Raw genomic sequence first — 15,022 nt, 5'->3', positions numbered from 1 at the left:
TTTTTTTTGAACAAAAAGTTTTGTTTAAAAAACTTATTTTAAATGACTCATTTTTGTCTCGTGAACTTAAAAAGTTATTTGCCAAACAAACTTTTATTTGCACACATCAGAAATGTTTTGTTGCGATTTTAGGACCTGCCCACGACGTCATGTGAGAATCGCAAGCAAAACTTTGAGTCACAAACAAAAACTTAGAATAGCAAGAAAAGATTTCTGACATGCGCAAATGAGTTTTGCAAACAATTTTTCCACTTAATGATTCAAAAGTGTGTGATTTTAATTTTTAAGTTAAACTCTGTATGCTTTTCTCATGGTGACGTGCATTGACAATTTTTTTTTAATTTTTTTTTTCTGCAGTCCCAGCTAAGTTTGATGCAGCTCTGCTTTCCTGAATGRACCATCTTCATCTCCACTGCAAGTGTAGCAAACAGGCAGCTCTTTTTTATATATAGATTACAGTACACTTAAAATATTGCATTGTGCCCTTGTTTATTTTTGATAGTGTAATTCTGTGAAGACAAACTATATCTGGTGGTCTAGCTCTGATTTACATATCTTGCTAAATTGTGGGTTTGAATATTGCAATACTTTCCTATAACAAAATAAACCTGCAGAAAAATATTACTAATAAATCTTCCATATGCATAGTTGTATGCTCTATATAGAGATGTTCCTTAGCTTTGATTGTATTTCTCAAGATTTTAAATTCAAATATTTTGTAATTTATCATTGTTGATTAAACTCTGAAAACTGTGTGGCTTTAATATTCTGCCCTAGAATGCGGTTAATGTCTTTTTTTTTTTTTTTTTGTTGAGCACCTGCACCTTTAGTGGTCTATATATACTTTTGTCATAGTACCCCCAAGAATTTAAACCTGGATATATCTGTCTGGTTTTTACTACATTTAAGGTTGCATACATACAGTCATTAAAACACCAAGTCTGCTATATTTTTATTGCTCAAACACATGCGTATTTTCTGAAGACATTTGCACATTTCTCAGTATTGTACAGCAAAGTTTGCGTTTCTGAAGTTCGCGGAAGCCGGAACCGAAAGTAAAAAGTGAATCTCACGGGAGTGGCTGCAGTCGGTCCGTTAAATAGAGCTCTGCTCCGTTAGATTACATTTCTTTATTTATGGCTCTTTTTGTCAAAATTTTCTGAATACTGAAAAAACAATGGAGCTTCTTTTAGTCTTGTGCCTCTGCATCTCCACTTGGACTGGAAACACACTTGATGATGAAAACGGTAAGAAGAATCTGCGATTTATCGCGGGGAAGCAGCGGGTACATCTGTAGTTGTCGCACCTGCATTTAACTGTTAAAAGGCAGATTGTTAAACAGATAAAAATGCATCGTCTTTCACAACTGAAGGAATGCTGTATCGTATTTTTTGTTTTTATCTATATTGGCAGTGTACAATATGCTACAGCATGTTCATTACAGATGTACGTAAACGTGGTGCTGCGTCATTCAACCTGCAACAAAGCATTTGAGGGAAGGATGCAGCTTTCATCACTGCACAAGGAAATTCAGTAGTGAGAATTTAAAGTATGCTAGCATCAATTGTGCATGGTTCATTTTTTGTAAAAATGAAAAATAACATCCATCCATTTTCTTTACACCCTTGTCCGTCAGTGGGGTCGGGAGGGTTGCTGGTGCCTATCTCCAGCTAACGTTCGGGCGAGAGACGGGGGGTGCCATGCACACACACCTAGGGACAATTTACAAACTCCATGCAGAAATACCGGGGCTGGGAATTGAACCCAGAACCTTCTTGCTGCAAGGCAACAGCTCTACCAACTGCACCACTGTCCAGCCCACATGAAAATAAACACCAATGCAAAAAATAGCACGAAAAGAACATAATACTCAGGACAGAGAAAAGTAGGTTAATGAATGTATAACATACACCTGGTAGCATTTCACATAAAACAAAGAGAAAAAAGACAAGCATATCAGATTGAGCTTGATTCAGTGTAATTCAATTCAAAGCAAGTATATTAATCCAATTAAATGTTACTGTAACTTACTGACGTTTCTTCAGAGTCATAGGTGGTGATGGCTGTGGATATGAAATATTATAGCAGTCAGTTTTTCACTGGTTCTGAAGAAGCCTCTACTAAATGAACTTATTGCTGTTTAACAGTCTCATGGAGAGGGTTGTCTGTAATATTCTTCACTAAATGAACTCTTTGCACATCTCCAATGGTTCCATAGCAGTCCCCAGAACAGAGCCAGCCTTCTTTATCAAGTTAATGATCATCTTACTCCAACAGACCAGGACCAGCTCTGAACAGACCTAATGAGCCATTCATTTGATTCAGGTGTGTTGGAGCAGGGAAGCATCTGAAACTTGCAGGATGGTAGCTCTCAAGGAATGAACTTGAGCACCCCTGGCCTAGATGATGACAGGCTCCACAACAAAAGTCAGTGATCTTACTGAAAATACCTGTTAACCAAAACTTCCTCAAGAAAAATAAAGTCTGTTCAGTCCTTTCTACTAAATATCTTTTAAATATAAAAATTTAAATATTTTTTCTGTTGCATTTCCAGTCTACTCTGTTGTCTCAGTAAAAAACAACATATTTATACAGAGGCAACCTTAGCCATTTGGGGACCCTGGGAAGAATTATACCAACATCTGCACTCCCTACAGTACAGAGCCTTTCAATAAATTAGAATATTACCGAAAAGTCTATTTATTTCTGGAATTTTATCACTAAGTGAAACGCATTTTAAAGATTAATTACACACTGATCGATGTTTGAAATACATTACTTTTGTTAATTATGATGATTCTCCACTTACAGCTATTAAAAACATTTACTTTTTATGTGTTTTAAGATACACATAAAAACAATGTGTAACAATGTATTGTCTTGCTCACTCCTCCCCCTCCACTATCTCTTAATATGCGACTCTGGACATAACTGTCTACAATAATCCAAATTTGAGATGAATACTTTCATAGATTTGGAGCAATGCTATATAAATTATTTTCTGGCAGGGGTAGAAAAAGCAAATACAGACAAAATGTTTTTTTAAAAACCGAAATTCAAATAGCTTTTGGTGTTTGTTTGGTTTATGAAACAAGTTTACACCAGGCTCTTTGAATCGGAACAGGCTGTGGAAAAGGCCTGAACTGGAAAAAGCAGCGTCAAACTCCTCCATTATACCATGCTTAATATTTCATAAATGGATCATAGTCAGTTTATGTGAGCAAAGAGCAGAGATAACAGAGAAACATCCCTCATTCTATTATGAATAATAGTCATATCAGTTAGTTGCTCAGCTGTTAGACCTGCTTTTAATGATTCATTGTCCATTATCATCATTCAGCACTGAGTCTATTTATTCCAAAATCCAGACTGAAATCAGTTTTTACCAAAACATTTTTACTCAGCTGATTTTACTCCTCTTAAGCTTAGAAATAAAGGGAAAAAGAAAATTTTTCTATCTCATGTTTTAATATATTTTTAAATACTTTTTCTATAGAGTTTCATGTAATATCTAATTTGGCATGATCTCAAACTTTTAAACTGGATGTCTGCTTTTTTGTTTATCAGTGTGCATTTCTGAATAGAGAACATATAACACAAAATGTAGTTTTGACTTTAGTAATGTGTCATTGAACTTTCAAATGCATTGGCATGTTATTATTTTTAGGAATGTAAACGGATTACACAGTTACCAAACAGTTAACAATGCATCAGCTTGCTGGGTATTTTCATGTAATCTCTCATTTTTGATGAACACCCTTGAACCAGTTTCAGTGTGGCACAAAGCACAGCCGGATTTTACATGTGTTACAGTAGAAGTGCATTTTTCTTGTGTATTATAGCCTCTTGTATCTAGCGGGCACTGACTTTTTTTCCCAGACTTTTGTGTGGTACAAACCGACAATTTCCAGCAGGACAACACCACCCACTGATTCACTGCTCATATGCTTCTTTCTTTGCACGGTAACACTGAATAATTAGGCATTTTACAAAATACACAAACTCCTGATGTCCATTGGGATGGACATTAAACTTTTAAAAAATAATACAATTTCATGATATAAAAAAATATCGCAATACCTTCAAATGCTATGAATGGAAATACTTAAAATTATATTGAGTATTTTTTTTAGGTTTCTATGAACATAAATTCATATTTTTGATGGAAAACAGATGCTTACTCCTCCCCTGACTCTCGTTTCATACACATGCTCATCTTGTCTGATGCCTGAAACTCACTCACTAGTATCAAGTTAAGAGTCTAAACTTCATTGTTTTTGTTTAATAAGAAACCAATCTGTAAGAGCCATCATGCAAATAAAAAATTCCTTAATTTTTTTATTGGTTTAATCCCAGAAAAATATCATGCCCGTTCCAGTGGACGAGGGGTCTGAAGGATAGTTATTCTAAAGTTATTTGTAAAATATATTTCCCATCCATTACAAAGAACTCCTTTCTGTGAAGAACCCTAATAAATCTGGGCTATCAGTAAAAATCAGTTACTGATATTGAAGAAAGTCTTCTTTTCAGATAGAATAATCTATGGAATTCTATGGAATATTTACCATAGAAAAATGAATTTGCATTTTTCTATGGTATGTTAGGTGAAAAAAAAGTGCTTTTTTTATTTTATTTGTAGGGACATTATATGTATGACCTGATGTAGCTTCCATGATGTATTTAGTCATAAAGAATCCAGTTAAATCTACCAGTAAACTAAAAATTGTAAAAGTTTGACTTGTGTGATAAATAATTTTTTTTTCTTTCTCTCATCTGTTTATCTTGTCAAAATGTGATTTGTTTCCATAGATGTTCCAAGACATGCAATAGAGGGCAGTGATGTCATCTTGCCCTGTTCTTCCAAGAAAAAGGACAACCTCACACATGAAGTGTTCGACTGGAAGAAAAATTATGACAAGGAGGTGTTTTTATATGTCAAAGGAAAACATTACAACAATGGAAAAACTGGCCAAGATGAAGATTTCAAAAATCGTGTTGATTTCTTCGAAGATCAGCTCCAGTTTGGCAATGCATCCATCCGTATCAAAAAAACAAAGCTGACTGACAGTGGAATCTACAGTTGTAGATTATTTCCAAATCTTGACCAAGAACAGACGTTTTCCTTTGAACTTGTTGTTAGTAAGTGCAAAAACTTTGGACATATCTTGAAAGAAAGTTGAAAACCACCCGATAGCACCTATGGTTATCATTTTTCACACACAACTAATTAACTCATTTAACAACGTTTTTCTTTCACATCAGAGATTAGGATCAAATTTCTTTCACTCTTAATCTCTGAATGAACAAAATAATTTGTTCATTAAAAAATATAAATACTGTTACAAAGCAGTGTTTAAATGGTGTTACATGACTTTTGGTAGTTTAATAAGAAGATTAATTTAAATATGAAGGTTATCCTGAAATTTTAGGTAAAGAACAAAAAAAAGAAAGAAAATTCTTATCGGAAATTAAATGTCAATATTAAATGACTTCTTTCTCAGTGACCGAGAGTGTAATAAGATTTGTTGAATCTTTATGTAATATTTTAGTATTTTTAAAGTTAGTCAAATGGGTTCTGACAAAACCTATTTATCATGCAGCTCTATATATGAGATGCATGATATTAGGAAGATTGAATTACAAAATTATTTTTGAAGGTTAATGTCATAAGAACTGTTGAGATAGCAGTAATTTTCTTAATTTCATTTCTCTTGTCATTACCAATGTATTGTCAGTTTTCACCTAAATGACATAACCTTTCTGAACTTCTATTTCCCTCTTTGTTGATGAAAAGGTGATATTACCTGAACAAGTATGTAACATGCCATCTGTTTTTCTTTCAGAATGTATCTTAACCTCATAAAACACGAAGGTTATATGCGACCCGATGTTTAGAAAAAACATTATAAACTACTTATATCATTAAAAAACTGGATTTTGTCAAACTTATTTGTAACGTAAAATTATATTTCTTCAAATGCGTTGCTACGAACAGCGATTTCATTTTACCTTACTTTGCTTGCAAGACGACATTCATACGCTAGCTAAAAATATTTTGATAACCGAAAAAAGACTTGCCTTATAAACTGCGGTTTGTTTTACTTGATAATCGCAGAAATAAACCTCTAAATTTGAACGGAAGTCAAAGTGATCCGTAAATTAGCTTCTTTGTTTGGTTATATAGTACTAAGGCTGGACAAACTTCCAAACCTACAACATTTATGTGAACACATTAAAAACAAATTACCAAATTACCTGAAAACGCGCATTAAGCAGTCTGAAGGCCAGTAACCCAACAAATTAATCAACATGTTTTATCGACCGCAGTTAGCAAAGTTAGCATACTGTTGATTTTATCAGTCCGTAGAAGAGCAAATCAATACAAGCGACATGCGACATTTCCATTTTATAGACAGCTGCTTTTATACAGTTGAAAATCTACTTCAACTGTTTCAACAAATATTATTTTTAAAAGTGCTTAGATTTATGGAAGTCAATTTAGTCGTTCAGCAAGTAGCTAGAACTTCATAAATAAGTAAAATACATTTTCTCCATAAAATTAAGGAAATAAAATTACACATTTATGGAAAAAAATAAATTGTTTAATTTTTGTAATACTTTAAATATGTGTATTTTGTTTGGGGTTCGAGGGCTCGGGGAGCTAGAGGCGATTTCCGATGGGATGTGTCCATCTGCTGGTAATACTCTGTGTTGCAGTTTTCAAAAATTTCTCAGCTGCTACAACTTACTGAATAGAAATTTGCAATGGTGAAGGACAAAACAAGAGCACTGCCCTGTTAATTTCTACATGATAAGTGAAATTATAACTAATTTCATATTTTAAAAAAACAGCTATTAAAAATAGTAATGTGTTAATACATTTGACCTAATTCATCTAAATAAGTATCTAACTTAATCCAATTAGTCTCATCATTAGTGAAGCCCATTACAGGACAATTTAGCTGGCTTGCTTTACTAATAAACATATTTTATTTTATTAAGATCTTTAATTTGAAGACAGCCCAATCCATGAAAAATTAAGCTCCAAATGTGCATGACTACTCAGCTCTAAGAGGTTAAAGGATAGAACATTAGAAAAGCCTACTAAGCCGGGTGAGTCCCGATTCCTATGACGTGAACTTGTTTTTGAGTGTGTGTGTGTGGGTGCGTGTATACTAGGTTTTAATATCCTTGCGGGGAACTATTTCTGTGCACACGTGCGTTACTAGGTAAAAATAAATAAATAAAAATGGAGTCATGCCTCATTAATGAAACCTATAACAAGTTTAGTCATCGCATTGGCCCTACCAAAAAGTAATCTCCATTAGAAATTTGATCAAATCTGAAAGATAATGCTAAGTCAACTCTCAGCCTTTTCTAAATTATGGGTGATCTTATTCTAGTGAAATACCTGATCATATTTAGACTACATGTTATAATTAACCCTATTCAGTATATTAGGATTGTGTTCTGATTTGGCTCATTTATCAGATTAAAAGTACCTGTTGAAAATAACATACTTTTCATTAAGGCCACATCTCTGTATTAAATATATGTTTGTTTTTATGGTCTGATGTTATATTCTAATTTTAAATATCATGTTTTTATTATCTGTAAGTGGAAAATCATTGTAATTTAAGGAAATACAGTAAATACTTTCAAACAGGGCCGATGCTACCCATTATTGTGTCCAAAGCACATGCTTTGTGGTGGTATTTCCCAATGACCAGTAATTCTATATTTTTTCCAGTGCATTTCTCTTTTGGTTGTAGAAAGTTAAGGCTCATGATGGGAAAGGAATTAAAGTAAAGGGAAAAAAGTACAATGAATTAAATGTAACAATGGTAGATGCAAAATTAGGACTCATCCCATAATTACAACACACAACTCATAACAGACAGTAAGTTTTTAAGATTTACTGTTTTCACCTGCTGTAGTTGATTGATGGTAACTTCTTAAAAAGTAACTTTACAAAGGAAACAGGTGGGTGACTAGTAATATTCACAACTTACACAACTTACATTTACATGAGAAACTTTTTGCAACAAAAGTTACTTCTTTGACTATTTCTACTGCACAGCACTTTTCTCTTTTTCTTGACTGTTATTTTTGGATACTTTAACTACTGGGAGTAACTTTATTGAATAAACATTTTTTAGTAGCCCTATGAAGCATAATGTTCATTATACAAGGAAGTGGAATTTATAAATCTATTGTTCTAATCTTTACCATTTTTATTGCTTGTGCTGTTTTCACAGATGTTTGCCCAGAGCCAACTTTCATAACTGAAAAAGGCAGAAGGGTGAAGTGTTCAGTTCCTGTTGTTTCAGATGTCGAGATGGAGTTGCATAACAGGGCTAATAAGTCTGTAGGTCAGCTTGTTGATAATGGAACCTCACACAATTCCAAATACTTCATGTTTTCTGTGACCGAGGATGGCTACTATCGTTGTCTTGTGAAGCAGAAAGAATACTGCCATCAAATTTATTCAGCAGAGAATTTTGCTGAGAAATCTGGTGAGTTTCTGTTTAGTTTTGGTATTATGAATATTTCTAATTTATGTTTATTAAATAAAACATCACCATGAATTTAATTTTTAACTACTTTTCTTTAAGAATGAAAAAAGGAAGATATTACATCAAATTAAAAAAAGATATTTATTGAGTCTGAACCTGCCAGCTTTAGTATTATCAAGATATGCGAGATGAGACAAAGAATATGTTCTAAGTATATTAGGCTATTTTATATTTAGTAAAATAGTTGAAAAAATTAATTATATGTTCCTGACATGACTAATTAAATTTTATAACAAGGGACTACTCACTAGAGCTAAAACAAAAACAAGAAGGTAGGTTGTTGTAAATTAAATATATTTAAAATGGGCCTTATTTAGATCTGAAAGGAACACCAGAAATTAAAGATCTGTAAAAGCTACAGATAAAGGCTATTTTGCTTTTAAGCACTAAAAGCCAGATTTTGCTATGGACCACTGACAGGGTTCACAATTTTTTGTCTAGTTTTTTTTAGGCATTGTTTTACTCAATTACTTTTTTTTTTTTAATCCTGGAACCACCAGTAAACCTTCAGTCTGAGAGTAAGGTTCCCTGTTGGGAATGTATCAAATCTCTGAGATATTATGAAGTTTCATTATTAAGAGCTTTAAGTGTAACAAGGAGAAATTTGAAGTAAGGCCCTTTAATTTCTGCGATGCAGAAAATGTGGACAGAATCAAGCAATTTACTTAGACAAAATCCACAATAAAATGTGGATTTTCACAGAATTAGCTTTACATGAAAGTTAAACACTGGCTGTCATTACTTCAATAGAGATGTCTGTGATAGATGGAAGAAATAAAAATGAACAAAGATCTTGACCATTGTATGAGTTCACAAGTTTTTACCTTTTGTAGAATTTTGTGATAAATATTTTTGGTGTTCAGTTCAACTAAAGCATTTTTAAAGGGTGATTTTCTTTTATGTTTAGGTTTGCACATATTTTTAATGAAGGAAACACTTTTTAACACCTTGTAAAACAAATGTTCAGGTGAACCGCAGCAGTCTGTTATATTTATAAGCAGAATAACAGTAAATGTTCACATCTATTGATTTTATTTAATTTTTTCATTCACAACATAATTACATAATTTTTAGGTTAGTGAATATGGTTAAAATAACAAAATTGAATTCAAAACAGAAAAAGTGGAATTTGGAAAATAATAAAACGTGTCACAAAAACCTATTAAAGTCTATTCTAATACAACAGCGTTAATAAAGAAAAACAAAAATTGAAGAAATAATATCCCTCTTTAAATGAGCAGAAGGGTTTCCATAGATTGTTTGACTTTCCTGATATTAGAACATTGCAATAATTGTGTCTTGAAGAAACAAATGCATGGATAATTTTTTTATACAAATCTATGACACAACTAATTTTAATTAAATGATGCTCCTAATTAATTAATAATGAGGAGGGCACAGCAGAGGAGGGGAGGTAAGGGAAGGTGGTAATACCATAGACATAATATGTAATATTATGTCTATGGCATTAGCATAGACATAACATATGTCTATGGTAATAGACATATATTATAATATAATATTATATTATGTCTATGGGTAATACGGTTGTCCTAGCTTTTATCAGTCTTCTGTAGGTGCCTTGCTTTATCATTCCCCCTACTAAAATGAAATGAAACTTTGTGAAGGATTGAGGTGCATGAAATTTACCAAAACTATCATCAAGAGCCTCTCTGCTCCCTCTCGACAATATTATGCGAGTAAAAATGGCGAATTTGAACAGTGTCTGTTATCTTCTCAGGTTTCATTGATGCTCTTCTTTTTCTGGCGCTTTTCAAAAAGACTAAAAGTGCGCACTACCGCCACCATCTGGTCTGGAGTGTGAACTGGAGCTAATGCTGCTCACTAACAGATCTTACATCATATCTGAAAATCCATTTTAAAGAGTACAGAAAAACGACAAAGAAAAAGCATTGCTTACAGTTTTAAGACGTGGATTTGTTATGTTCACAATGTCATAGCGAGTCGGATTTGGTAAAGACAGCTTCCGTGTTTTTGTTAAAAAACTGAAAACATATTCAGAGAGATGTAAAACTGAATATATTTAGACATTTAGTGTTTAGGACAAGTATTGTTTTTGTTGTAGAACCTCTGTCACTATGTAATGCATGCCTCAATAAAGAGACCCATAAAGAGACATTCTATTGGATGTAGAACAATAGGTGCCTGCCATGCAATGCAATTGTTTTTTAATCAATCAAGTCTGAAGTACTTTCAAGAAAAAAACCCACCTGTTTTCACCCACAGACTTTCGTGAAAAAATGTTGTTTTCAGGCAAATCTCATTTTAAACAAGTTTAAAATATTTGTTTGAATTTAATGTTTTAAAAAAAGCTCAAACCATGTTTGGGGATACATTAGCTGATAAATAATAATACTAAACACAATGATTCCAGTAAAAAAAATTATCCAAGTTTTTGACAGAGAAGTAATTTATTTTATTTTTAAATTTTTTTAAATGGAGAGCAGGGGGAATGGAAGGTGGGAGCTGCTGATATTCTATGCTGTAATGAAGAGATGTAAATGTGTTTAATGATGTTTCTGTTTTGTTTTTTAGACACAAAAAACAGAGCAGAAGGGGGGAAAATGGTTTGTACTGATCATTTCAGTTTTTTTTTGCTAGCTGTAGATATTATTAAAGATTAACTTTAATCTTTGGTCCATATGTCTAGAAAAATATATCAAAACCTGCATACCATTACAATTCCATGTTTTTTTAAAAAGCAAGCAGATTTATTGTTTTTTTCTGTAATTCACATGATGAGTGTCAGTTTTTTGCAAAATAGTTCACTGTCTTTCCCAAAGACAGAGTAGTTGCACTTTCTTTGTGAAGAGCATCTACTGCCTCCATAGAATCATGTAGGAGCAGTCCTTTTTTTCCAGCTCATCTCATTTGGTAGTTCTGACTATATCAATTTTGAAAACATAAAAATAAATACAATATGATTGTAGATAAAATCTTTTACAATCTTAATCAATTGATGCAGACCAAAATCTAATTTGATTTTCCAAAGAAAATCTAATTTTAATTTAAATTAATTTAAAATTCAGTTTAAAATTAATTTGATTGCATTTTAAATTGATCCTTTTAACAATTGATGGAAGAAAAAGTGTGACACTTAGATCTTGGTCTATAAGCAGGAAATTTAGGATCACTCTAAGTGAATGCAGTTTCTCTAAAGTCTAGAACCAACCATTTTTAGTTAGTATGAGAAGAAACTTAAATTCAGATCATGTTGAAAAAAAAATCACAAAATTGTCTCAGATTTAGCAAATGGCTTTTCTATCCCAAACTGTTCTCAATTCTTTTAATCTGCCTTCGAAAGGTTCCCTCCTCAAATGACTGCAAAAAATCCAGTCATTTGTAGTGACTGGATTACTACAAATGACTGGATTTTTTGCTGTGTTCTATGTGGATGATAGAAGGCATACATTGTTTAAATGGGAGCAAAAAGATAGTTACATACTTGCAAATCCATCAATACGGAAGAAAGACCAGACACGTCAGATAAACAAAACTTTGTATGGAAACAGTTTTGGTGTCAAACGTTCTTGTTCTAAAAAAGGAAGAAAAGGTCTCTTTCTACACTCTTCGTTAGCAGGTTTCAGTTAGATCATTTACTAAGAAAGGATTAGAAAGAAAATTATCAAAGTTTTAGCTAACAGCAAGCAGTTCTATCAACACATCCTTTCAAGCAGAAGAATGTGATGACAAGGTTATAAGATTCTTTTATTATTGATGAAGGTTGGCACTGGTAGCAATTATGTGGTAAAGCGGTCATTAGTAATTTTTTACTGACAATAGTAAAAAATATATATTGGCTAAAGTTTAATATTTTTGAATTAGTTATTCTTGAATGTGTTATGAATTGGAAATTTGTTAAATAGTGAGAGTAACATAATTCTCTCACATGTTTCAGATCAAACTCAACTTATTGCTATTGTTGGTAGTGGTGGGCATATTGTTGCCTTAGTATGTTTCCTGCTGGCATCAAGTTCTCCCAGGTAAGGTTGATTATTTAAGCTCGTCTGTGTCTCTTATTGATTACATACTCAATAAAATGAACTTTTTCTTAATGATATTAATTAATTATAAGGACTGTTGTTTTGTAACGCTACTGACATTGAACCACTTTTTTCAGTAACGAGTAATCTAACACGTTGCTATTTCAAATCCAGTTGTCAGACTACAGTTACTTAACAAAACCATTTTGCGTTATTGTGCGTTACTATTTTCTTTTGTAATTTAATTTAATTTACTCTATGCATTTTGGGAAGTGACCGACGTTCTATGCGACACTTAGCAGCGACAGAAATGTAAACAATGGAGGGAGGAGAGAGATGCGCATTTTGTTCCTGGAAAAACAGGAACTATTTTGAGTTTCTGTCACCAAATCTGATTATTATAAGCAGCTTTGGGCTTGTTTTGATCCTAAAGTTGCTTGCAAATTTAATGAGTCGCGGGTTGCGCTTTTTGTGGCTCGTATTTGAACGTGAAGTTACTCATTTGAGCTTGGAAATAAGCAGAGACTTTATAAACCCCAGAATCTCTCTCTCATCCAGTTAGTTTTAGTTCGACTCTCCCTGTCCACCATTTCCCTGATCAAGGCCGTGCAGAGACCACTGAAGGGGCAGGTGCTCAACAAAAAAAAAGGGCACATCTAACTGCATTATAGGACAGAATATTAACAAAGCCACACAGCTTTCAGAGTTTAATAAACAATGATAAATAACAAAATTGTGAGAAATACAATCAAAGCTAAGGAACATCTCTATATAGAGCATACAACTATGCATATGTAAGATATTTTATTAGTAATTTATTTCTGCAGGTCTATTTTGTTATAGGAAAGTATTGCAATATTCAAACCCGCAATTTAGTAAGATATGTAAATCAGAGCTGGACCACCAGACATATTTTGTCTTCACAGAATTATACTATTAAAAATATAATCTCTTTTTGTGGACCGTAATCTATAAAAAAAAAGAGCTGCCTGTTTGCTACACTTGCAGTGGAGATGAAGATGGTCCATTCAGGAAAGCAGAGCTGCATCAAACTAATCTCGAACTGTAGAAAATAGAAAAAAAGAAAAGAAAATATTGTCATTGCATGTCACCATGAGAAAAGCTTACCGAGTTTAGCTTAAAAAAACTTTTTAAAAAATTAAAATCACACATTTTTGACTCATGAAGTGAAAAAATTATTTGCAAAACAAACGTATTTGCGCATGTCAGAAATCTTTTCTAAGTTTTTGTTTGTGACTCAAAGTTTTGTTTGTGATTCTCACATGACGTCGTGGGCAGGGCCTAAAATCGTAACAAAACATTTCTGATGTGTGCAAATAAAAGTTTATGTTTGGCAAATAACTTTTTAAGTTCACGAGACAAAAATGAGTTATTTAATTTTAAAAAAGTTGTTTAAACAAAACTTTTTGTTTAAAAAAAAAGAAATTATTACAATTCCAAAGGTTTTGATTACAAATATATATTACTTAACTGAGGTTAGTTTATTTATTTTTTTATTGAATAATTGGGGAAAAAATTGAACTTCATACTCTGCGAACCAGACCCTAAACTMAAAGTCTGGATTGAGTTTTTTTTTTTTCCTCTTCATTAATGACACTTATTACATGCATTATATCTCTCAAGGTTCAGGGTGAGTTATTTTTAATTCTAAATGAATATCCTTGTTGGACTTTAAGTGCTATTCTCCTTCATGATATATTTACCTAACGCTGGAATAAATGAAATGTACATTATGCAGCAAAGGAAATTTAGAAGACATGGATCCATTATGGAGATGATCGGTTTTGGACGTGCGATGCGCCCATAAGCGATACTGAAGAATGACTGATATCATTAATGATACAGGGAAGAAGCTTTTTAGTTATCGAGCTTTGCTAGCAAAGTCGTTAGCTAGCAGCTAATAGCACAACAACAGCAGCCTAATGTCTGTATGATAAAAATACTGAATCGATAGATAATAACAGTTTTTCCTCACCTGGCTGTCTCCTACTACGGAGCCTTCCAGGGGACATGGGGAATTTTTTTTTCTTTTGCATTCCCTCGCAATACTTTTGCGTCCCCTCTCAAAAGTTTTGCGTTCCCTCGCAATAGTCTATTGATCAGTTCATGGGGCATAATTGAATACTGTAAGCCTTTCTTATGGTGGCCCCTGTAATTTCTGCTTTAATACAAACTTATGTAAGGTTTTTCCATGGACTATTGAGTTATTATCGCAGGATAATTAGTCATCTATTGTGTTCGTAGTCTAAATTGTTTAAAGGGCTGCTTTCAGTGCCATTCCATCTAAGCCTTAACAGACATAAACATGCAGTAAATAAATCAATTTTCAATCAGTTTTTTGCACCAAAGAGTTAATAATAATAAACACGTTTTCACTGAGGCTCTATAAGAGCCATATGAATTAAATAATTATTGATATGA

At 32.9% G+C, this 15,022-nt stretch overlaps 1 protein-coding gene across 1 annotated transcript; it reads left to right on the top strand.

Moving 5' to 3' along the window:
* Positions 1–1,082: 1,082 nt before the first annotated feature.
* On the top strand, positions 1,083–12,584 carry LOC103460984 (CD276 antigen homolog). The gene is made up of 5 exons (XM_017303553.1): positions 1,083–1,247; positions 4,810–5,139; positions 8,259–8,516; positions 11,133–11,164; positions 12,496–12,584. Exons 1-5 carry the CDS (start codon positions 1,178–1,180, stop codon positions 12,547–12,549), a joined length of 744 nt encoding a protein of 247 aa, XP_017159042.1. The 5' UTR covers positions 1,083–1,177; the 3' UTR covers positions 12,550–12,584.
* Positions 12,585–15,022: the final 2,438 nt, after the last annotated feature.

Source organism: Poecilia reticulata, unplaced genomic scaffold (genome assembly GCF_000633615.1).
Source record: "Poecilia reticulata strain Guanapo unplaced genomic scaffold, Guppy_female_1.0+MT scaffold_414, whole genome shotgun sequence".
Lineage (NCBI taxonomy): Eukaryota > Metazoa > Chordata > Actinopteri > Cyprinodontiformes > Poeciliidae > Poecilia > Poecilia reticulata.
The sequence above is the reverse complement of the archived record's forward strand: the minus strand, read 5'-3'. Positions and strand labels throughout refer to the sequence as shown.

Bases quoted from the DNA above. Each gene is read 5' to 3' on its own strand.
- LOC103460984 (XM_017303553.1), top strand. From the start codon at position 1,178: ATGGAGCTTCTTTTAGTCTTGTGCCTCTGCATCTCCACTTGGACTGGA. The intron at 1,248-4,809 runs GTAAGAAGAATC...TTGTTTCCATAG, and splicing joins CACACTTGATGATGAAAACG to ATGTTCCAAGACATGCAATA. The intron at 11,165-12,495 runs GTTTGTACTGAT...CACATGTTTCAG, and splicing joins GAGCAGAAGGGGGGAAAATG to ATCAAACTCAACTTATTGCT.